The sequence below is a fragment of the Aedes albopictus genome, chromosome 2 (genome assembly GCF_035046485.1).
Source record: "Aedes albopictus strain Foshan chromosome 2, AalbF5, whole genome shotgun sequence".
Classification (NCBI taxonomy): Eukaryota; Metazoa; Arthropoda; class Insecta; order Diptera; family Culicidae; genus Aedes; species Aedes albopictus.
Window position 1 is genome coordinate 169,475,392 of NC_085137.1, and position 25,615 is coordinate 169,501,006.

Below are 25,615 nucleotides of genomic sequence, written 5' to 3' on the forward strand. Positions count from 1 at the left end.
ATCTCCGAAGGAATTTCAGGAGGAATGCCTGGAGGAATTCCTGGGGTAATTCGTGAAAGAATGAACAATTTGCTGCAGAAATGCCGGGAGGAATAAAATTCCTCTAGGCGAATTTCCTTGATGAATTCCTGGAGGAATACTTGGGAAAATTCCTGAGAAATTTGGGAAAGAATTAATGAAGGAATCTCTGAATGATTTCTGAAGAAATTTGTGGAGGAATTGTAGCAGAAATTTGTGATGTAATTTCTGGACCAATTCCTGAATCAATTCCTGGACAAATTTGGTGGAATCCTTTGGAAACTACCTCGATGAAATCCTAAAACTCCTGAAGGAATCTCTAGAGGAATTCCTAGAGAAATCTCTAGAAAAATTTCTGGACGAATCCCTGCAGGAATTCCAGAGAGAATCCCTAGAGGCATTTTTAAAGGAATACCTGCAAGGATTCTCAGAGAAAACCTTGGAAAAACTCCTGGAGAAATTCCTGGAGCAATCCCTGTAAAAAATTCTGAAGAAAACCTTTAAAATACTGAAGTATTCGCAGAAATAATTCTTGGAGAAATCCTGAAGAAATCCTAAGAAGAGTTCATGGGGGATTCCCTGTAGCAGTTCCTTAAAAGAAACACAGGAGGTATTCCGGAAGGAGAACCTGGATTAATTCAAGGAGGAATCCCTGGAGGAATCACAGAAGGATTTTTTAAAGGAATTCCAAGAAGAGTTCCTGGAGGAATCCTGAACTGATTTTTTGCCTTTCTCGTACACCAAGGTGTACCGAAAGGCTATATGTTCACTCCAAAAACGAAAACTTGATAGAGCCTCTGGAGGGGTCAAGTCTTATATATCAATCGACTCAGCTCGACGAATTGAGGTGATGTGTGTGTGTGTGTGTGTGTGTGTGTGTGTGTGTGTGTGTGTGTGTGTGTGTGTGTGTGTGTGTGTGTGTGTGTGTGTGTGTGTGTGTGTGTGTGTGTGTGTGTGTGTGTGAGTGTGTGTGTGTGTGTGTGTGTGTGTGTGTGTGTGTGTGTGTGTGTGTGTGTATGTGTGTATGTGTGTATGTGTGCAAAAGAAAACTCACATCACTTTTTGGCAGTAAACCTCAACCGATTTTAATGACCGACGGTTCATTCGACGCGGAATCTGGTCCCATTGTTTCCTATTGAAAATGGTTCAGATCGGTCCAGCCGTTCCGGAATTATGGCCATTTAGGTGTTCCGGACCGGTACCCCAGGAAGGGACCAGATATGAAAACGCTACAAACCCATCCATGCGGCACATCAAACTACGGCACTTTCGATAACTTGATGAATGGTATGCAGAAAAATAGTCTCAGACCATACCTGAACCAGTAGTGTCCCGGAACCGGTTCCGGGTGTCCCGCCGGAAGTGGCCAAACATAAAAGTGAACTTAACCCATGCATGTGACACATCAAACCGCGGCTTTTTGGATAACGTGATGAACAGTAAGCAGGAAAACATTCTCAGATCATAGCGGAACCGGTTGCAAATGTCCCGCCTTAAGTGGCCAAGTATAACAGTTAACCAAACCCATGCATGCAACATATCAAATAGTGGCTTTTTTGATATCCTGATGAACAGTAAGTAGGATAATATTCTCAGACCATATCTGAACCGGTAGTGTCCCGGAACCGGTTCCGGGTGTCCCGTATGAAGTGACCAAATATAAATTTGAAATAAAACCATGCATGCGACATATCAAAACGCAGCTTTTTCGATAACCTGATGAACAGTAAGCAGAAAAGCATTTTCAGACCATATCGCAACCGGTTCCAGATGTTCCGCTGGAGGTGGCATAGTATATAAGTTAATTAAACCCATGTAAGCGACATATCAAATAGTGGCTTTTTTGATATCCTGATGAACAGTAAGCAGGAAAATATTTTCAGAACATATCTGAATCGGTTGTGATCCGGAACCGGTTCCGGGAGTCCCGCCAGAAATGGTCAAATATAAAAGGGAACCAAACCCATGCAAGCGACACATCAAATCGCGGATTTTTAGGCATCTTGATTTGACAAAAAAAGTTTCCGGCCATATTGGGGACAACCGGTAGTGTTCCGCAACCAATTACGGTTGCCCCATCGGAAGTAGTCAAATGTATAGGAGAACCAAACCCATAAATTCGACACATTAAATTACTTTTTAGGTAAGCTGATGAACGGTGAACAAGAAAAAAATCATAGACCATACTTTGGAAAACAAATAGTGTGCCGAAACCGGTTCCAGGTGCCCCGACGGAAGTGGTCAAATGTAGAAAAGAACCAAACGCATACACGAAGCACATTAAATAACGGCTTCTTCGATAACGCGAAGAATGGTCAGCAAGAAAATAGTCTCAGGCCAGTATTGTTCCGGAACCAGATTCGAGTGTCTCGCCGGAACTGGCGAAATGCGCAAATGAACCAAACCCATACTTGCATAACATCAATTTGGGACTTTTTAGGAAAACCGATTAATAATTTGCATAAAAACTGGTCTAAGACCACATCAGGGACATTTGGTAAGTGGTAAAATGTGAACCAAAAGTGGTAAATGTGAAATTGGACCAAACTGATGCGTGTCGTACCGTAAAACCACGGTAATTCGACAATGATTGCTGTCAAATTAGCTGGGTAAACTTTTAATTTGATTAACTAACTCTATTTTAGTATTGTTTAGATTGAATGATTTGTTTTTGAACACAAATCTTATAGATATTGTGGTGGTATGAATTGATAGCTTGTTCATTTTACGATTGTCGGCTTCCGAGGTTCACTGCGGTTGATCACCAAACGGATCAGGTGTCGGAAAGCACCAAATTAGAACTTTCGGAAGTAGCAGCTGCACGAGGAGCCGCTGCGGGTGTGAGTAACAGCACAATATCGTATCATTTGTATATACAGTGTATTACACTGTGACATTTGATCATTTTTTTAATTCAACAAATTTCGAATGAGCGGGGTACAAATTAAAAAGTGTCGTATTAAAGAGTGATGAATACGCGGGGTTTGACAGTCAGTTTTTTTGATAACTTCTTCTTCTTCTTTATGGCTCGACGTTCGCATTGGAACTTGGCCTGCCTCTCTTCTACTTAGTGTTCTTTAGAGCACTTCCACAGTTATTAATTGAAGGGTTTTCTTTGCCTGCCATTGCATGAATTTGTATATTGTGAGGCAAGTACAATGATACACTATTCCCAGGAAGTCGAGAAAATTTTCCCGACCGGAACAAGAATGAAACCCGCCGTTTCCGGATTGGCGATTCATAGCCTTAACCACTAGGCCAACTGGAGACCCTTCTTTGATAACACGATGATCGATTCGTAAGAACATAGCCTCAGACCATATTTTAGACAACCGGTAGTGTCCCGAAACTAGTTCTGGGTGTCCCACTGGAAGTGGTCAAATGTAAAAGTGATCTGTAGCCATGCATAAGATAAATCAAATCGTGTTTTTTTAGGTGACCTAATGTATGTTAGCAATGATATTGCCTCAGACTATATTTGGGAGACCCGGTGGTGCTCCGGAAGCTGTTCCAGAAAGTAATCAAATGTACCATGCGACACACCATATCACGACTTTTTTAATAACCTGAGGAATGGTTAACTAGAAAATAGGGTCATACCACATTAGAGACTACCGGTAGGGTTGCACAACCAGCGTTTGATGCTTCGCCGGAACTACGAAAGTACATAAATAAAATCAATGCAAACGATATATATGTGTAAGAGATCAAAATCTTGACATATTCAACCCACATACTAACAGACGTCTCACTATACTCACTACGTTCTTGTTTTCAACGGTCAATAAAATATAACCTAGAATGTGTAGAAAAAACTTTATCGAAGACCGCAAAGTGATATGTGATTGTGTAAAAAGTTATATCTTAGCTTGCTAGTATCGTCTTGATATTGATCAGCTCCCAATGTTAGTGAAGGTACTCAAGCAGTCAACTGAGAAATCTGATATTATTGAGCTCTGCTTATACGCTGAACACAACGTCGGACTATGTGCCATCAATAAGTTTTAAGTCAATTCAATGATGGCTTTGTAAAATGTTTGCTTTTCTTAAAAAATATCAGGATTCAGGAACATTTTGACTTGCGTCGACGGAATGGTCGTGTGAACATATACGACAAGAAAGGCTCCACCTCTAGGTGGATTAATTTGGGTTTTTTTTAATACCTAGAGCTATTTCTGAAATAATCACCGAAGGAATTCCCGAGGAAATCCTTTGATGGGCTCTTTGAGGATTTTCTTGTACAAAATGTTTAAGGAATTCCAGGATTCATTTTTAATAATATCTTGTAAAATTTTCTGAAACAATTCCTGGAAGAAATTCCTGCAGTAATGTTTGGAGTAATTCAGGTGAAATTATTGTAGCAACATTTTTGTAGAAATATACAGGGAAATTCCTTAAGAAATCATTGAAAGAACACCTGCAGAAATATCTGATGAAATCATTGAAATAAGCTTTGGAACAACCACTGAAAAATCCCGGGATCTCTGGATTTTTCATTTTTTTTCTTGTTCATTCTTGTTGATATATTTTTTTTTACAATCGTGATAATCTTTTGTTTCCATCACAAAAAGTTTTATATAATTATTGAGCAATGTACTAAACTGTTGATTTATGTTCAAAACCCAGCCAACACAGAATCGCATATGATCCCAAGTAACACAGAAAACATCTTTGAACATTGATTTTGAAAAAGATGTTATAGTACAGTACTATAATCGTATCTGAACACATCTTATGTTGAAATCATGTTTTATCTATGCTTGACAAAAACAAGTTTCGAAAATATATTATCAACATTTCCTTAAGTAAGAATGACGTAAATTTAACGTTGATTATACAAGATTTTTGAATCATCGTTTGCTTCAATTAAATAAGTTTTTTGAAACATTAGCAGCACATAGTTAAAACCTTTGGTTCGAAATATGTAACCAGTACGTTATTTTTAAGTATAAAATACGTTAATGTACAAGTTAATAAATTCACAGTATCTTCTTGAACGTCACTGTCTTGAATATTATATGAATCATTTTTTACATATAGAATACACGAAAATTAAGCAATAATAGCATCCAACACTTATTTTTTGCCTTGCCATTTGCTTAACAGGTATAAACACAGGTAGGTATAGAAATACTCTTTACATGGTTGGCGACTGTGGAAACCACTTCAGGTGTGAATGGATCCGTAGAAGGAACCAACCATTTTTAACTTCACTTCAATGTCAGCCCTACTATCACATCACTTTCGATACTTACGTGGCGGTTTAATTGCACTTAAAACCCAGTTTCAACACAATAATTGCCCCCGCGAAAAATTTGAAATCATTTCGTTGTAATTGGCACCGTAAACTGCGCACTGCGTTTGTTATTGTTATACTCATGTTCAAAATAGGTATCACAAAACAAAAATCCCATCCATGTATGCGCTATTGACAAGTGGATGTTTAAAATACGTTCCAACGATGTTTTTTCTTTGTATTTTTAAGGTATTCGAGAAACTTGTTATTGAGATGTCCAAAGGATGTAATTTAAATGTATATCTAATATTTTGTATTTTCTATATCAGACCAGATGGATTACAGTGCCTGCTAAAAAGTTTCACATTATAACATTTCAGCCGTTGATTTATCTTATTTTTTTCTCCCAATTATTAATTATCTGGTGTTATCTGGGATATTTAAAACATTGATTGAAATATTTTTTTTTCGTTATCGATAATGGTTAAAAAATTCTTATTCTAAAAACAAATCAATACAACATAAATTAAAACTATCATTTCAAAACTTCCCGACGGTACTGTGTAAAGAAGCCATGATTGAAAATGTGTTTTAAATTCTCAAAAAAACCAGAGGAATGACAAAACCTCCCTACTTGTTTCCAATCCTATGGAAAGCGCATGAATTCACGAAAAGTGAATATGTTTACTTGACCATAAATTTTTAATGGCACATAAAATTGGGTCATAGTAACCAAACATCGAGATGGTAAATTACAAGTGAAATGAGAGGCTTATAAATTATTTTGAGCCATGACAAAATAGCACCAAAATAGGTGTCATATTTATTTACATAGTGTGTGTTTGATAATTTATGATTTCTCTGCAAGCAAAAGGAAGTATTTACGATGTTCGCAGAAAACATGTTCAATACTTAATTTTATGTTATAATAATGTATTAAAAAACATCTTTAGTAACATCAAAGATGTTTTATAAGCCGCCATTTTTTGCGCTTTTTCGGTGATATAAGTGTACGAAAATACGTTTTCGATATTTGGAACAAAACATTGGTGTTTGTATGAAACATGTAACATGTACATTATTATAACAAGTTGTGTTGCTTGGGATGTTGGATAGGATGACGAAGTGCAGATGCGTGCACTTTACACGTGCTTTAACGGAATCATGTTATGTACGCATGGCCTCCATTTCAGCATCCTATTCAACATCATTATCAGACTCCAGTTAACCTAGTGGTTAAGGCTATGGATCGCCAATCCGGAGACGGCGGGTTCGATTCCCGTTCCGGTCGGGAAAATTTTCTCGACTCCCTGGGCATAGTGTATCATTGTGCTTGCCTCACAATATACAAATTCATGCAATGGCAGGCAAAGAAAGCCTGTCAATTAATAACTGTGGAAGTGCTCAAAGAACACTAAGTTGAAGCGAGGCAGGCCAAGTCCCAGTGGGGACGTCGTGCCATAAAAAAGAAGAAGAAGATCAGACTTTGTGTTAGCTGGAAAGGAAAGAACAACGAATATCAAAGTAATGTTCGCAAAAACTTGTATGTGTTCAACTCTTTAGTAGTTGATTTATTACGTAAGATTAACCTCATTATAATATTAGGTTTTTTTTTTCAAACCTATAGTTTCCGAATATTTCATTGCTGTAGCATCTTACCTTCATGCTTCCAGATTAGGTTCAGGTGAAGATATGACGAAGCCACAGCTCAAATTTCCAAGAGCACAAATCTGAAGAACCAAACGTCGGATTGTGCTGAAAAGCTGATCGATTGGTTACCCGCTGGTGGTGACCAATCGATCAACTTTTCAGCGCAATACGACATTCGGTTCTTCAGATTTGTGCTCTTGAAAATTTGAGCTGTGGCTTCGTCATATCTTCACCTTCAATCGAATCCGAAATAAATCACATAACTACGTTTCACTTTTAAATACTTGTATTTGTCCCGCAGTTCCGTTTACAATCACTTTTCCATTCGATCACTACTTTAGCTCCGTTCCGTTCCACTAGTTTATTCCTTCTGCTCAATCCTTCTTACCTCGCACCCATTCACTCTTCCTAACTCTCCAAATACACACCTATTTCGTTTAACCCATTCCTACTCTACAATTGCAATTGCGTTTTTTATTTAAATCAAAGGTTTTGTCGTTGTTTCATAAATTCCCATCTGAAAAAAATAAATCATATATATAATAGCCCTGTTTGTCTGTCCGGTGAAGAGTCAACCAGACGCAGCCCGCAAGGATATTCTCACAAAAAATAAAAAAATAAAATATTTTCACTTAAATTCTTTTTTACCATCAGATACAGAGAACAAAGCCAGTGACAACCTTAGACAACCAGACACATCATTTGATGAATGAATCACAGACAACAGACGTTAAAATTTTCGATTTTTTTTTTAATATTTGACACTTCAATTCTTTTTACTATCAGATGCAGAAAACAAAACCAGCGACAACCTTAGACAACCGAACGCAGCATTTGATGAAAAAAAAATAAATCACAGACAACAGACGTTGAAAATTTCGATTTTTTTTAATTTTTGACACTTAAATTCTTTTTCACTATCAGATGCAGAGAACAAAACCAGTGACATCCTAAGACAATCAGACATAGCATATGATGAAAAAAAATCACAGACAAAAGACATTGAAAATTATTTTTTTAAATATTTGACATAATTGACTATCAGATGCAGAAAACAAAACCAGTGACAACCAGACACAGCATTTGATGAAAAAAATAACAGACACCAGACGTTGAAAATTTTGATTTTTTTTAATGCAGAATAGAATCTGTCACTCAGACAACCGAATGCAGCAGTTGCTGGAATAACATAGAAAGCCCTGTTTGTCTGTCCGGTGACTTCACCACAGTTTTTCAGATGTAAATATAAGTTGCATTGAATTCACCAAATAAAAATCTCTATTCAAAACGTAGAAAAATGTAATATTTTTTTTCATTCAAAATCTATAAGCGTGAATAATACATGAACCATTTATATAATAAAAAAAAAACAATTGCCACGGGCGCTACTGCGTCCACAAACAAACTAGTTAATAAATATTTCACATATTGTAGTAAATGTTTGGACTCAGGTGTCCAAAAATAACGATTTTCATGATATTTGGGCCATATCCAGTTTGTTCGGGTTTCGGAAAATCCCGAAACCACTCCAATGTTGGGAATTCTTGTCCCGGGACGTCTAGGGGACGACAACTATTCGCTCGGCCAGCTTCTGGTGATATTCAAAAGCATCGATCGCCGGTTCCTAGAGTCTCAAACGATTGATAACCGAGCTTGAATCTTACTAACTACGGGGTAGTAATCTGAGTCGATCGTGGGACGTCTAAAAGATCCTACAGCGTAACTGTTGTTTTTTAGTGAAATTTTGTTCAAAAATGGTTTCTGCAAAAACGAAAAACATTTTCTACCGCGTAAAAAATTCAGAAGATACCCATACCCATGATCCATACTTTACATGTGCACGAAAACCGATTTTGAAAATATTGCTTCGTTATTTAATGAAAAATCTAAAACCAAAAAATGAGGAAATGCTTCCAGTTTCGCCTTAAAGGTCATTCACAGTAAATAAATGCGGTCAATTGCCTCCAGTGAATCCAAGCTCATCACGTTCGTGTGTGCAGCACATAATCCCAGAACTCAATTACCCATTCATCCATCCATTATCTCATATCCCTCAAAGCTTCTTGGGCGGATACATCAGGCAAATTGGATAATTGATGGCATAATCAATTTATTCCTACTGCCAAAGCACACAAACTCCATTGCTGATCAAACATGGAACGGAATTGAATAAGAGTAAAAAAAAATCCCCACACTAATCTGGAAGACCACTTGTCTCTAATTATATCACGTCGTCCACTATTTGACATGTTCACATGCCTCCCATAGGAACGGGATATGGGATGGGATGGGACATCCAACTCATCATACGTTGGTACTTTTTTGCTTGCCTTTTCTCCATGGGACGCAGCATCCCGCCCACATCTGAGAGAAAGCCCGCTGATTGTGGAAATTTGCTTCGTTTGATCATCATCGTCAACGAACAGTCGGGTGGACGAACGGAGACGGAACAACCGGAACGACGCGACGTCGATGACACAAGCGCTGATGGCGGTCGGTTGACGGAGCCGCACAGGCAAAATGAGACGAAATTAAATTTAAATTAAATTAATTGATGTTGAATGTGGTTTGTGGTGGCACGGTACAGTTTGTGTTCCCGGTGGAATACGATATGATTTTTTGGTGACGTCTGCAGTTGAGTTCACTGGTTTGGGTTGACCCACATGAATTGGCTGGTCGATTCAATATTTTAAATGAATCTTGAATGAATGCTCTTCATAACTATCATTTTCAATTTCATTGGTATTGTGATATTCGTAATTCAACAGTGATGATTTATAGTAAGTCAGTTTGTCATGCTTGGTCGGGATGTGATGTATTTGCTTTGGACGTCATCATGTGTAAGTCTAAAAGCATAATAAATCAAAATTACTTTTCAACTCAATTTATTGTTCCTCGCTGTCAGTCTTATTTAACAACTACAAATTCAATCTACACGGCTTTACTTTTCCCAAATATTTGAACACCTCTTTTTTCTCCACCTCATAACTAGTTTTTTTTTGGCTCGACAAATCTACAAACTACATTTGTGAATGATTATTCATCGTAACAGATTTAGTGCTGTAACTTCAGATAAACAATGTCATTTCGATACTTTTACATCCTATCGTTGCTGCCTCCAGATCTTATTCTTCCATTATCTTGTGTTCAATAAATATTATCCTATCTTATATAAACTTAAGCCTACACTTTTATCCACGATTTCAATAATATCACTACACCAACAGAGGCCTACAGAGAGATGAATACCGGTCAAATTCGGTCGCCACGCGCACCAAACTCGTCACTAGATCGTCATCAGCTTTTCCAGTGCCGTCCGTATATACTATCACGAGAATGCCACCGAAGTGATAAGAACCTTCGATCCGTTCTCCTGCTCGGCGGCCAGCTCCACCCTCAAGCAGGGAATCTCGTTGACCAGCTTTTGCAGCATGAACTCACAGTGCAAAATTGACATGTTCTTCCACACGTGATTGAACGGAATCCTCTGGGTGGCGGTATCCAACTTGGAAGTCCATCCCCCGGAGCAGTTGATCCGCAGGACCAGATTTTCCTTGTTGTTTAGGAAGTGGAACGGTGAACTCTGACCGATCATGAAGTAGCCCATTCGGCTTTCGATGATTGAACAATGCTCCAGTGCACTGGGGTAGTCCTCCAGAATGTACACCCGGATGTTGAAATCGGTTTCCGGCTTACGACTTGGGCCGAACATGAAGATCTTCAGTCGCTTCATGACGGTTACGTCCGGCGACAGGTTTTCTCCTCCAAGGATGTATTTTCCCAGCTTTCGGGTCATGATGTAGGCATTTTTCAAGTCCAGTTGAATGTACGCCTGTGGACTTGGAACATCATTTTCCGAGGACGCGATCTTTTTCCAGCAGTTCGTCACTTCCTCTTTGTAGAACAGTGAAATTTTCCAATTGCTGATATCTTCGGCGCAGTGAGGCACCTTGAGGATCAGCGGCTTAGAGAAGCTGCTCTTGGCTGGTCCGCACACTATGGTCGGGCTGATGTGGGTGATTTGGTTTTCGACTAGAATGGTGTCTTTGGAGTCGTACATGACGGCGAGAAACACGTTGATTTTGAGAGCCTCCGGAAGGGCTCCCTCCGGTATCGAAAGCGACGTCTGAAGATGGTCCAGTTCGAGCCAGCCTCCGTCCGAGGTGACTACCTGGCGCAAGCTGTTCGATTTGTACATGGTGGCTTCGTTTGAGCTGGATGTGTCGAGGGATTCGGTGGTGGCTACTGCGTATGTTGAGTTTGCTGGAAATGGGAAAAGAAAATTTAATTAGTTCAAGGTTAAAAAAGCAAAAATCGTGTAACGAAAACTTTTGGAGAAAAATTGAAAGTTCCAAGATAAAGATAGAGATGAGCAACTGAAGCTACTAATCCAATATTCACTTATATACATCGGAATTTTGTTTATCCAAATTGAAAGACTCCCTCGTCTAGGAATTCCTGCATAGCACATCTGCATCCCTGGAGCCTTTTTATCTGTATTTACGAGATTTTTAGCCCTTGGCTAGTTATTAATCTATGGACCCACGCTCTACTTCCCTTCCGAAGGAAGAACTAACTTTTTGCGAGTTTGTTGGGAGTGGGATTCAATCCCAGGTCCTCGGCGTGATAGTCACGTGCTTCAACCATCACTCACTGCATTAGCTGCTTTTAAGACCAAGTTTGAAACTCCGTCCGGTCCTAAAGCCTTACTTTCGTTAAAGGATTTTGAAGTTCCTGCAAGTTCCTCATCGATGACCACCTCTTCATCACCAGCTCCGGTCCTCAACGGTCCTACTAGAGAAGGCCAAAGACTCGCATCGTATCGCGGGAAGAGCTCCTCAAAGACATTCTCTGTATATCTGAAGACAGATCGGAAGGAATCATTACACCACTTGCCTTGGCCTTCATAAGCGCCGCGACCATCTCGTCCCCGCTTAGACTGAGTAAGTTCCGCTCATGGCGGAGCACCTCCCTAAATATCTCGTCAATGATGTCCACCTACGAGGATTTGTCCTAGTCACCCATTTTCAGTTCGCTGCCTAGTGGTATTGTATCGATACTGCACAGCAAAATAAAATCTTTTAATATCACATCATATTCGCCACACATCAGTCGTATCGTAGAAGTGATGTGCAAATTACATCCTTTAAACACAGCGAATTTGCCGTCATAGCGGGGTGGGGGGGGGGGGGTCGAAAAGTCCCAAAAAAATGACCACGTGGTTTATGGACAGCCCCTTATACTGCTTATAGGTATCTGCTGGAATGGCTTTGTTGACATTTATGGTGCGAAGCAGGGTGTACATTAGTATGGGACAAATATCAAATCCTCGCTCCAGTCGACTTTTTAGATCCCATTTAGGTCCCATATGAACTGTACAAAATTTCAGCGCAATTGGTGAAACTATAATTTAGCGCAAGCGGTTCAAAGTTTTCATAGGATTTACTATGGGAAAAGTTACACTTTCATATAAAAAATCCCAGAGGTCGTCCCTTGTCTCCTTAATTCAAATCGATCAATGTTTCTTGTAAAAAAATCAATTATGAAACTTTCCTTCGAAGACCGCAAAACAATTGGATGCTTGTGGAAAAAGTTATTGATTTATTACCGATTAGTGGTCCAATGAACGGCTTTTTGTTTTGTTTTATTAGCAGCACTGTAGCTGCTGCCTTGGCTGCTGCTGTTTCTGGGGGTGGTGATACCTCCCGCCACCCCATGCAACAACGGCAGCAGCAGTGCTGCTGATAAAACAAAATAAAAAGCAGTTCGTTGGATCACTAATCGGTAATAAATCAATAACTTTTTCCACAAGCATCCAATTGTTTTGCGGTCTTCGAAGGAAAATTTCATAATTGATTTTTTTACAAGAAACATTGATCGATTTGAATTAAGGAGACAAGGGACGACCTCTGGGATTTTTTATATGAAAGTGTAACTTTTCCCATAGTAAATCCTATGAAAACTTTGAACCGCTTGCGCTAAATTATAGTTTCACCAATTGCGCTGAAATTGTGTACAGTTCATATGGGACCTAAATGGGATCTAAAAAGTCGACTGGAGCGAGGATTTATTTTTTCCATACAAGCGTGTACCATACTAGTGTACATGTTGAATGTGATAAACGTTGGAAAACGATGGAATCGAATGAAATTACGTTCAAAAGTGGATACAGCGCTAGATATTTCGCGCCTGAATATTACAAAACTATTTGATGTATAAGGGCTGTCCATAAACCACGTGGTCATTTTTTTGGGACTTTTCAAACCCCCCCGCGTGGTCATTTGTCCATACAGTTTTTTTTATTTGTCCATACAAAATGATCATTGGCCGACCCCCCCCCCCCCCCCCCCCCCCTATAACCACGTGGTTTATGGACAGCCCCATATGGTGAACCTGAAGATGAGTGCTATGACTCCGATCCGGTTCTGCTAAAGGTACTTTCGGTATCGACATTAGCAAGATCGACATCGAGCATGGTTAGTGCCTCTAGCAGGGTCAGACCCTGCTGGTCCGTGTAACGGCTCTGATCTTCATTTCACGGCCCAGTCCCGCTATTTTCCTTGGTCTTAGCCCTATCAGCTCAGCCGTCATACCAGTTATGTGTGAACTGCTTGACTAACCAATGCGCAGGCTTATATTCATTTCATTTATTTAGTATTACATCAAATTCAAGATAAAACTGAATCAACAATATTTCTCCATAATACACGGTTCGTGGCTGCCGCTCTCCATCCCCGGTCGTGCCCGATGCTCGCCAAGTCACGCTCCACCTGGTCCGCTCATCGTGCTCTCTGCGCTCCACGCCTTCTTGTACCAACCGGATCAGTTGCAAACACCAGCTTTGCAGGGTTGTTGTCCGGCATTCTTGCAACATGCCCTGCCCACAGTATCCATCCGGCTTTGGCCACCTTCTGGATGCTGGGTTCGCCGTAAAGTGCAGCGAGCTCGTGGTTCATCCTTCTCCATCACACACCGTTCTCCTGCACACCTCGTAGATCGTCCTTAGCACGCGTCGCTCGAAAACTCCGAGTGCTTGCAGGTCTTCCTCGAGCATGGTCCATGTCTCGTGCCCGTAGAGGATTACCGGTCTTATTAGCGTTTTGTACATGGTGCATTTGGTGTGTGGGTGAATCTTTTTCGACCGCAGTTTCTTTTGGAGCCCGTAGTAGGCCCGGCTTCCGCTGATGATGCGCCTCCGAATTTCACGGCTCACGTTGCTGTCAGCCGTCAGTAAGGATCCGAGGTAGACAAATTCCTCCACCACTTCGAAAGTATCCCCGTCTATCGTAACATTACTACCCAGACGGATCCAGTCGTTTTCGGTTCCGCCTACTAGCATGTACTTTGTTTTTGAGGCATTCACCACCAGTCCGACCTGTTCTGCTTCGCGTTTCAGGCGGGTGTACAGCTCTGTCACCGTTCCAAATGTTCTGGCAATAATGTCCATGTCGTCCGCAAAGCACACAAATTGTCCGGATTTTGTGAAAATCGTTCCCCGGCTGTTGAGCCCGGCTCGTCGCATCACACCTTTCAGAGCGATGTTGAAGAGAAGGCATGAGAGTCCATCACCTTGTCGCAGTCCCCGGCGAGATTCGAAAAAATTAGATAGTTCACCCGAAACGCTTACGCAGTTTTGCACACCGTCCATCGTTGCTTTAATCAGTCTAGTCAGCTTCCCAGGAAAGCCGTTTTCGTCCATGATTCTCCATAGCTCTGCGCGGTTGATACTGTCGTATGCCGCTTTGAAGTCGATGAACAGGTGATGCGTTGGGACCTGGTATTCACGGCATTTGTGGAGGATTTGCCGTACGGTAAAGATCTGGTCCGTTGTCGACCGGCCGTCGATGAAGCCGGTTTGATAACTTCCCACGCACTCATTTGTTTTAGGTGACAGACGACGGAAGATGATCTGGGATAGCACTTTGCAGGCAGCATTCAAAATAGTGATCGCCCTGAAGTTCTCACATTCCAAATGATCGCCTTTCTTGTGAATGGGGCAGATTACCCCTTCCTTCCACTCCTGCGGTAGCTGTTCGGTTTCCCAGATCCTGACTATCAGCCGATGCAGACAGGTGGTCAATTTTTCTGGGCCCATCTTGATGAGTTTAGCTGCGATACCATCCTTACCAGCTGCTTTGTTGGATTTGAGCTGGTGAATGGCATCCTTAACTTCCCTCAGCGTGGGAGTTGGTCCATTTCCGTCCTCCGCTGCACTGGCGTCGTCGTTTCCTCCGTTGCCGTGGGCTCCCGTGCCTACGTTCTCCACGCCGTTCAGGTGCTGATCGAAGTGCTGCTTCCATCTTTCGATCACCTCACGTCCGTCCGTCAAGAGGCCTCCGTCTTTATCCCTGCATATTTCGGCTCGCGGCACGAATCCGTTGCGGGATGCGTTAAGCTTCTGATAGATCTTCCGTGTTTCTTGGGAACGGCACAGCAGTTCCATTTCTTCACACTCCGCTTCTTCCAGGCGGCGCTTTTTCTCCCGAAAGAGGCGGGTCTGCTGTTTCCGCTTCTGTTTGTAACGTTCCACGTTCTGTGCATTCATCTCCTCCAAAACCGTTCTGCACTCTTCGTCGAACCATTCGTTCCGTCGATTCCGTTCCACGTACCCGATGGTGCTCTCGGCTGTGTCGTTGATGGCTGCTTTCACTGTACTCCAGCTGTCCTCTAGAGGGGCCTCATCGAGCTCGCCCTCATCTGGCAACGCGTCCTCCAGATTCTGCGCGTATGCTGAGGCGACATCCGGTTGCTTCAGTCGCTCTAGGTTGTACCATGGCGGTCGCCGGTATCGTACAATGTTGATGACGGAGAGTTTTGGGCACAGTTTGACCACCACCAGATAGTGGTCGTAGTCGATGTTGGCGCCACGATAGGTCCTGACGTCGATAATGTCGGAGAAGTGCCGTCCGTCAATCAGAACGTGGTCGATTTGAGATTCCGTCTGCTGTGGTGATCTCCAGGTGTAACGATAAGGGAGGCTGTGTTGGAAAAAGGTGCTACGTATGGCCATATTTTTGGAGGCGGCGAAATCAATGAGTCGTAGGCCGTTTTCGTTCGTCTGCTGGTAGGCGCTGAACTTACCAATCGTCGGTCTGAATTCCTCCTCCTGGCCTACCAGAGCGTTCAAATTACCTATGGTGATCTTGACGTCGTGGCTTGGGCAGCGATCGTACTCGCGTTCGAGCTGCGCGTAAAATGCATCTTTGTCATCATCAGTACTTCCGGAATGTGGGCTGTGCACGTTTGTTATGCTGAAGTTGACGAATCGGCCTTTGATTCTCAACCTGCACATTCTTTCGTCGATCGGTCACTAACCGATCACGCGCCTCTGCATATCACCCATCACGATGAAAGCTGTTCCCAACTCGCGTGTGTTGCCGCAGCTCTGGTAGATGGTATGATTACCTCTAACCGTTCGCACCATAGATCCTGTCCAACACATCTCCTGAAGCACTACGATGCCGAACCCGCGCGGTCCTTCAGTAGATCGGCGAGTATGCGGGTGCTCCCAATGAAGTTGAGAGATCGACAGTTCCACGTACCGAGTTTCCAATCGCAAGTCCTTTTTGTTCGCTGGGATAGTTGCCGTTGGTCTCGGTTCGTATTATTCTGTTGCTGATTTTCCTTTACAATGGTTTTTACGGCTGGCTCGTAGGGCCTGACACCAACCCCCTACTTTCCGGAGGACCATAGTGCACGGTTGAGCTTAGAGTCCTTCCCTGGCACTCGGACGTAGATCAGCCGCCCCTAACATGGGGATCAGACGCTGTTGTGAGCCGCTCCTCCTGGAGAACAGACGCTCAGGTTTACCGAAGCAACCCCCCCCCCCCCCCTTCCCTGTCAGCCTACGAGCAAAGTTCCCACCGGGGTTGGTTACCCGGTCTTCCCTAAGGTTACTCATAGTTTCCAGCCGGTACCGCGTGGAGGTAGCGATAGGAGTTGCTGGTGAGAGGCTAGTGGATCACAATGGGATCTGAATTGCGCAGCATACCCAGCCTTTACCGTGCCGCGCAGGCTTATAGCAGCTATTGAATAGCTCAGTGGCTCCCTGTTACAGAAAATGTTGGGCCGCGTCAAAGTGGATCAGATTTAGCTGCATTATCTACATTTTGGTTTGTTAGGCGTGACTCTTTTGAAGGCCGAGCACCTCGCATACAAAGCTTGCTAATTTCAGGGCCTTACATACCCACCAGCCTACCTTAAGCTTTCCTACGTTAAAGTACCTTGGATCCGCCACAAGTAGGTGAAGGCTCCTGCATCTTGATGACGAGGGCGTCACTAGTCTAATGATTAGCACCTGCTCTTCTTTCTCTCCTTGGCATGGTGCCCCCAAGCTTCGGTATCTCTTTCATTATCCTCTTCTTATTCTGCCTACTAGATTCCAGGGGGCGTCACACCCTTGACGCGCCCAAATTTGTGGTGGCTGAGGGCCTACACTTGGTTGCTACATTCTGCTCTCTTCGACCTGGTACGGCCCGGCTTTTTCAGGCCCATTCCCAGCTTCCTTGGATGCCTGGACGGTATCCGACTTGTTTGCACAACTGCCCTTCAATCTGGTAACTTCTGGTCTTGCAAGCAGCTGCCTCGTACGCTTCTGCGATTGTTAGTCGTGAGCAATCGTGTATGGCGTACCCTTCGAGATAACCGTAAATCAAGGCCGTGCACAAGGGGTTGTTGGACATTAACCCCTGTCCCCCTTTCCGACGCTTCATACACTAGGCGCACCTTCGCCTTTCGCCGAAATCGGGAAAAACTCTCCCTTGGCGCCACTTCTGTGCACGGCTCTGCCGTAAATGCAAAAGCTCCGGTATGGGTACTGGGTAGACTTTGGCACTTGTTGTTTAACCTTCACAGTACCAGGTGCCAACATCAAAAGTTTAAAAATCTGTAACTTTGTCAAATTTCATCCGATTTTGATGAAAATTTTACAGAAAATCACAAATGAGTTGAATTTTAGACATATGCTATGGAACCATAAAAGTTCACCGTTGTTCCGGATTTAGGCCGGAAAAACCTGGGGTACCCTAGTTACCGAAACAGGGACTTTTTGAGAAAAACACTCGAAAACGTGATGAAATTCGCAACAAATCAATTAATTTTAAATCTTTATTCAAGCACACCTGTACATGCACGGTTCTGCGACAGTAGAACATGTTCCGGCCGCGTAGCAGGCCGGAACCGGTTCCGGTAGGGACCCAAAGGGGACACTTTCTGAATTTCACAGAACCACATCGTTCGACGGCTCAAAATTCATGATTTTTCATGTGGATCTCAATAGGCATAGTGCCGATGTCCAACAAAGGATCTGGCCACTTCCGGATATTCCGGAACCGGTTCCGGTAGGGACCCAAAGCGGACACTTTCTGAATTTCACAGATCCACATCGTTCGACGGCTTAAATTCCATGATTTTTTATCTAGAATCCAATAGCCATAGTGCCAATGATCAAAAAAAAGTTTTGGCCACTTCCGGATATTCCGTAACCGGTTCCGGTAAGAACCAAAAGAGGACACTTTCTGAATTTCAAAGAACCACATCGTTCGACGGCTCAAAATTCATGATTTTTCATCTGGATGTCAATAGGCATAGTACCGATGTTCGACAATGGTTCTGGCCACTTCAGGATATTCCGGAACCGGTTCCGGTAGGGACCCAAAGCGGACACTTTCTGAGTTTCACAGATCCACATCGTTCGACGGCTTAAATTTCATGATTTTTTATCTAGAAGCCAATAGCCATAGTACCAATGATCGAAACATGTTTTGGCCACTTCCGGGTGTTCCGGAACCGGTTTCGGTAGGGACCCAAAGAGAACACTTTCTGAATTTCAAAGAACCACATTGTTCGACGGTTCAAAATTCATGATTTTTCATCTAGATGTCAATAGACATAGTGCCGATGGCCAATAATTGATCTGAACACTTCCGCATATTCCAGAACCGGTTCCGGTAGGGACCCAAAGGGGACACTTTCTGAGTTTTACAGAGCCACATCGTTCGACGGCTCAAATTTCGTGATGTTTTATCTAGAAACCAATAGTCATAGCGCCAATGATCAAATATGGTTCGGACCACTTCCGCATATTCCGGAACCGGTTTCGGTAGGGACCCAAAGGGGACATTTTCTGTATTTCACAAAACCACATCGTTCGACGGCTCAAAATTCATGATTATTCCTCTTGATGTTAATAGGTATAGTGCCAATGGCGGACAATAGATCTGGGCACTTCAGAATATTCCGGGATTCCAATAAGAGCCCAAATAGAACACTATCAATAACCCCCTCGTTCGTTTAATCAAAATTCATGATTTTTTTATCAAGAAGCTGGCCACTTCCGGATGTTGCGGAATCGGTTCCGCTAGGGATCCAAGAGGACACTTTCAGAATTTTACGTAACCCCATCGTGCAACAGCTCAAAATGCATGACTTTTCTTCCATTCATTAGTCATCCTAAGCAGCACATGTGTCACCGAAGAGCCACGCAGCGCAGTTTTTGAAATCGATTTAGTTATAGCAGAAAGTGCCCAAAATAAGATTCTTTATTTGAAGAATATTAAACCCTATAATGCGAATGTATTTTTGTTTACAATTAATATGACAAATCGTTCAATAATTCGGTAGTTCAACTGTATGGATTATGCTGAAACTGCACCAGGTACTGATAATCAGGAGTCTCGTAACCTCACTTTTTACCTGTGCTACGATTTAGAAATCAGTCATTGCGGTGAATTTATGATCAATAACAAAACGAAAATATTTGAAATCATTATTTTACATCAATCTAAACCTACAACAGCTCATTTATTCAAAAAATTTAACAATTAGTACTCGTAGAACAGGTACATCTGAGGTTAGATAATCGCCACTGCTGATAGTATTTTGTATGTGTTTATGGCTTTAACCCATATCGGCTTGGGTCAGCGCAAACGAACTTATACTACTTTTAGTAAATACTCAACGAATTTGAATATATTTTCTACAGTTTACTCGTACATACATATTTCTAGTTTGTGAAAGTGAACAGTGAACGTCGGAATGGTCCCTGTGGCCGGATTTATTCCGGTGGGTCACTGGGTCAGATTCTTATAAAAATGATTGTTGTTTTTTTTTTTGGTACACAGCGTATTTTTCATATACATTCGCAATTAAATTCATTCTATTTCCATTAAAATTTACTCCCCCGGTTCCAGAATATCCGGAAGTGTTCAGATCAATTATTGGCCATCGGCACTATGCCTATTGCCATCCAGATGAAAAATCATGAATTTTGAGCCGTCGAACGATGTGGTTCTGTGAAATTCAGAAAGTGTCCGCTTTGGGTCCCTACCGGAACCGGTTCCGGAATATCCGGAAGTGGCCAGATCCTTTGTTGGACATCGGCACTATGCCTATTGAGATCCGCATGAAAAATCATGAATTTTGAGCCGTCGAACGATGTGGTTCTGTGAAATTCAGAAAGTGTCCCCTTTGGGTCCCTACCGGAACCGGTTCCGGCCTGCTACGCGGCCGGAACATGTTCTACTGTCGCAGAACCGTGCATGTACAGGTGTGCTTGAATAAAGATTTAAAATTAATTGATTTGTTGCGAATTTCAACACGTTTTCGAGTGTTTTTCTCAAAAAGTCCCTGTTTCGGTACCTAGGGTACCCCAGGTTTTTCCGGCCTAAATCCGGAACAACGGTGAGCTTTTATGGTTCCATAGCATATGTCTAAAATTCAACTCATTTGTGATTTTCTGTAAAATTTTCATCAAAATCGGATGAAATTTGACTAAGTTACAGATTTTTAAACTTTTGATGTTGGCACCTGGTACTGAGAAGGTTAACACGGGCTCCGATGCTACCACAATTCGTATGTAGAAAGTTCTGGGTTCAATACCTGGCTCATCCCCTTTTCTCCTACTTTGTATCTTTCTATATAAGTTCTTTCTCCCTCCTCTCCACATATGATCATGAGCTTTATTATGTTCATAGTCAGCGTCATAGCATAGCATAGCATAGTATAGTCATAGCATCACAACGGATTAAAAAAGCCGGTTTCTTTTGCTTCCACATTCACAGCACGGTGTCTATCTATCAGATAACTCCTAGGAATGATGCAATCAAACGTAAGTCTATCCATGCCAACTTACCGCGATGGGGGTGACAGTTAAAAGAGTAAACAAATCTCTTTGTGTTTAACTGTCACCCCGTTCATCGGATGTCAAAAATACAGGATAAACAAAGGACATCTGCTGGTCGCATCTGTATCCATGTGTTACCGAAAACAATAGGATATTGTGCATGTTTGCAAAAGTTTCTCTTTCATCGCGCAACTTATGTACCAAGCAGTTATGCGCTGCATGATTCTAGTTCTGCGCAGCCAATCAGAAGCAATCGTGATTGTACGCTATTGTTACCGGCTATGGGCTATCGGTGTAACACATACACATACATTTCGCCACCTTCCGTCGAAAGCGAATCTGGCAACCCTCATCCGAAGCGAGTGCTGAAAAAGAGAAAAAAGGAGATGGGGAAGATCGTGCCAGAGCCCGAGGTCTTGTGGAGTCCAGGGTATCAGTTGTTCATAAAAGTAAACGCATCCGTTATTAATGTGAACACCCAACCAATCCACGGAGTCAGCTCTCTAATTAACCGCTACCGGGTGAAGTGCTATGAGTGTGAAGTGGAACGAAGCGTTTGAAAGATCAGTCCAAACCCTACGTTTGTGGCGTGCTGGGGTAACCGGCTTTTAAGGAGTGGCCGTTTTCCTCTCTGTGCCACCGACATCCACTCACCCGGGTTCTCGTGAAGGTCAGAAATCCGTCCGAACCTGCTCAGCTACACTCTTGCTTTGAGCTGCACGGTTTAGGACTCGACTCAGCGATTTGGCCCCACCACGTAGAAAACCCCATTACTGCAGGGTGGTCCATCAGCCTCCCTAGCAGATGACGCTATGGTAGCCAGTAGAAGTGTATACGGGCCGAGCCAGCCTCTTGATTGACGTGACCATCCGGCTTCTCGGTAGCGGACTACACGTATCGACTGCCCGTTGGTATTCTGACGGCCATTGAAAGCCAGCGCCCGCACGGAACTTCTTCAAAATGGATAGGCTCATCCATCCTCGGCAGCTGATCCTAAGTGTTCCGGCTGCCCATCAATGTATGCTAGGTCAATATCCTTCCCGCTGGCTCGTTGGGAAGCACATAACCTACAGGTTTGTCAAATCGAGTCTTGCCCCACTACGCATGTCCATGGGTCCCAATTCATAGACCGCAACATTTAACTAGCCCTAACCACTGAGCCGCTGTATGCTAAAATAAACATAAGTGAAGTGTATTCCACGAATGAAAGTATTTTTGCATGCGATTGCGTTGCCTATGTGGTTTGTCCGCGCGCTTCGTTCCGATTTCTGAGACGTCTGAGCAGGTAGTGCCGACCATGAGACCAAAATCCAACGGTGAGCTAGTTTAGGGCGTTCGGACGTCCACTGCCCAGATGTGTGAACGTCATCGGCAGCAAGCCCATGCACAAGCGAGGGGGTTGGGAGTTAAACCCCTCCCATTACCGATGTTTCCTACACAAAGCGCCCTTCCGCCGTTTGCCAAAATTAGGAAAAACCCCTCCCTTGTCGTCTTTTCTGTGCACGTGCCTGATCGGCAGTTACAATTTTTAGAATAATAAACGCACAAATCTATCACTTTACACCTGGCATCCACGCACCAAATGTGTGAACTCACTGACAACTATATCCCACCAACACTCCGATATTCGCTATTGCAGACTCAATGGATGAATGATTGCAATCATCACTTTCTTTCCTTTCCCCACAATGACCAGCAACCTGACGTGGCAGGCTTGGTGGCAGGTGATATTGTCGTCAGATCACCAACGACCATTCACCGAAGATACCTGATTTTCCCCGGCAGATATGTCATTGGTCCCTACTACGGGTGTAGCTAGTATGGCGCTACTAGAGAAGCGTAGCATTCACGGGTGATCAATCAAACTCAAGCTCACGGGCTCTGCTGCTAGCATAGCATTGTATATCATACAACCTTGCTTGGTTGCCATCGTAGACTTACCAAGTCTCAGCAAGGCCTGCATGAGGTCCCTGCTAATGCTCGACATCGAGGATTTAACGTCAATAATGATAATTAGCAATTGTGAACGCGTTTTCGGTCATCGGGTAACTTATAAAACAATGGTTGTAGTTATAGCCTACGTTTCGAGCGTTTATTCACTCATCTTCAGGGCAAACTACAATTGACATACAAAGTTAGAGTAGTCAAGTCATTTGTTACATAAACATAAAATTATTCACATTAAAGGTTGTTTTTAGGTCAAGTGGATTGGAACGTGGACAATTTCTACGGCTGACAACATTGCACTGAAATTATAATTGCACATTTGAATTTCGGACCTAATGACTTGATTAATTTTTAACCTTCAAGACGCGCGCCATTAATCAGCTGAACCTGTACCGCGCTTGTGCTGTATACGACGAGCGAGGTTTTTTGCTAGTGGTGTACTTTTTACAACAGCGCGCGTCCTGAAGGGTTAATTAACAAAACTTTGAACGGACGAGCACAAACTTACACAGCTAGGTTTGAATAAATATGTCTGTGAGTGGAGAAGTCAAAACGAAAAGATGGAACAGAAAAGACGGAGACATCATGTATGTATGTAAATTGTAGTTTGTTATGCAGATGAGTGTATAAACGTTCGAAACGTCGACTATAATTACAACCGTTGTTTTATAAGTAACCCGATGACCGAAAACGCGCCTGCAATTGCTAATTATCATCAGAACGGTCGTTATTCCATCAATGTCAATAATGGTGGAGAGAAACTGCGGAGTCAGCTCCATGGCAGAAAGTCATGTTTTTTGGCGCTGTCCATAAACTACGTAGACTCAATTTTGACAATCTCAGACCCCCACTCCCCCCTCGTAGACTTTCGTCCATACAAAATTTTCGAAATTTGTATGGACCGTAGACTTTGGCCAGACCCCCCCGTCCCCCCTCAGAGTCTACGTAGTTTATGGACAGGCCCTTTCATGAATTTTCAGCACCCCCTCCCTGCTTGTAAAGTATTTTGTATGGGAGTCCAAACTCTAGGGATCAATCCACGTTGCTACGTCAGATGCAACACTTCTATAATTGCCGCAAAACTACTAGGACGTAGAAATTAATCCATTAACCTTTCAAGTATCTCAGCCGTCGCTAACTAAAGATCCAGCAATAACTATTAACCCCCGCCATCAACTCACATGTATTGGTATTGCTGGTCAACGACTCCTTACTGATGTACTGTCCGCCACCTCCACCCTTTTGTGAGGGTGGCGCCGATTGTTGGCTCTGTAGGGTGGTGGTTGCCTGTTTCTGTTGTTGGATGCTTTTCAAACTGGATGTCCCAGTCGGAACGGGTGACACCGTCGACGCTGGGTGATGGCAGCTCTGCTGTTGATGATACAAATGCTGCTGCTGCGGCTGCTGTGGATGGTATTGTTGTGGCTGTTTCTGCTGCTGCTGGTGCTGGTGATACAGATTAGCCTTCTCGTGGTTTTTGCTATCAATCGGCTTCGAATAGCTGCAGGAAATAAAGGCGAAAAAATAGAGCGAAATCCGGATCAATTAATCTTGATTAGATTCGTGCGTGTATCGTCTCTATTGGTTGGTGGTAGTCGTGATGGATGAGGCTATTTTTCTGGGAATCGTGTAATTCAATCTTGTTCGGCGACTAATTATCGGGGTCGAGTTTTTGGGTCAAAGTGGGGATAGAATTGGGGACGTGATACATACCTTGAAGTGAATTGAGGCTCATCGTAGTGATGTTCGGTTGAAATGGATCTCGGAAGCAGAAGTGGCACGTTTTGGCCTGGAATCTTGGGAGCTTCCATCGTGCTTCCGTTGGAGTATTCGTAGTTGTTGACTCGTATGTTAATGTCCGGCATAATGTTCGAGTTATGGGTGAGTTTCTTTTGGAATTCGTGCGTGTAGGTTAGCTGATCCGGGGCAGTTCTCGAGATGCTGTACGTGGGGATCTTCTGTCGGTGGCGGATGTGAATCAGGAAGACGAAGAACGTAATGCATAAGGTAACGATGAACCCCAGGCCGAGGTAGAATATCCAATCTGATGCTGAAAGAAACAAGAACATGAAATTAATTAGGCTAAATTATATTTACATGAAAAGATTTCAAAACTGTTTGTAAACTAATTTATGTATGTATTCGAGACCATATGTTTTCTTTAAGAACATACGTGATTTCTTGAATCATTTTATGACCGAGCAATATTAAATTATAATTGAAGATACATCTCACATGCTTAGTATCATACGGGCGTATCCGTAAGGGAGACTGAGGAGACTTGATCCCGGCAAAGACTTGTTCGTCCCGCGGTTTCTCGGAATCGAAAACATTTTTCTTCTAGAATATTTCTTTAAAATCTACATATGGACTTAAGACTTTGTTTTAACTGCAAGTGATTCCAATTGTGCATTGCGTAATCTTTTGAACGGCTGATGGTTTGTTTTCAGTCTTTCGGAAATATTTTGTGCGATTCCAAAAACTCTCAACAACTTTGTGAAAATTCAGCCAAATCGGGTCAAAATTTCACAGCACATAGTTTAAACAAAATGCGTTCAAACATATACACATAATATTGTTTTAAATATATTTTAATTAAGTTTAGAAAACACAATTCGAGACATCTTTATCTCTCGATGATC

The 25,615-nt window shown here is 42.7% G+C and overlaps 1 protein-coding gene across 2 annotated transcripts in view; it reads right to left on the bottom strand.

Annotated features, from left to right (window-relative positions):
• Positions 1-9,772: 9,772 nt before the first annotated feature.
• LOC109407262 (netrin receptor unc-5) overlaps positions 9,773-25,615 on the bottom strand; it is a 468,026-nt gene continuing 452,183 nt past the window's right edge. For both annotated transcript variants that reach the window (XM_062850699.1, XM_062850698.1), the window contains exons 10-12: positions 24,687-25,023; positions 24,155-24,474; positions 9,773-11,167 (exon numbers count right to left, since the gene is read on the bottom strand). In XM_062850699.1, coding sequence (XP_062706683.1) covers positions 10,233-11,167; positions 24,155-24,474; positions 24,687-25,023 — 1,592 coding nt within the window. In that variant the 3' untranslated portion in view covers positions 9,773-10,232. The remainder of the gene's footprint in view (positions 11,168-24,154; positions 24,475-24,686; positions 25,024-25,615) is intronic.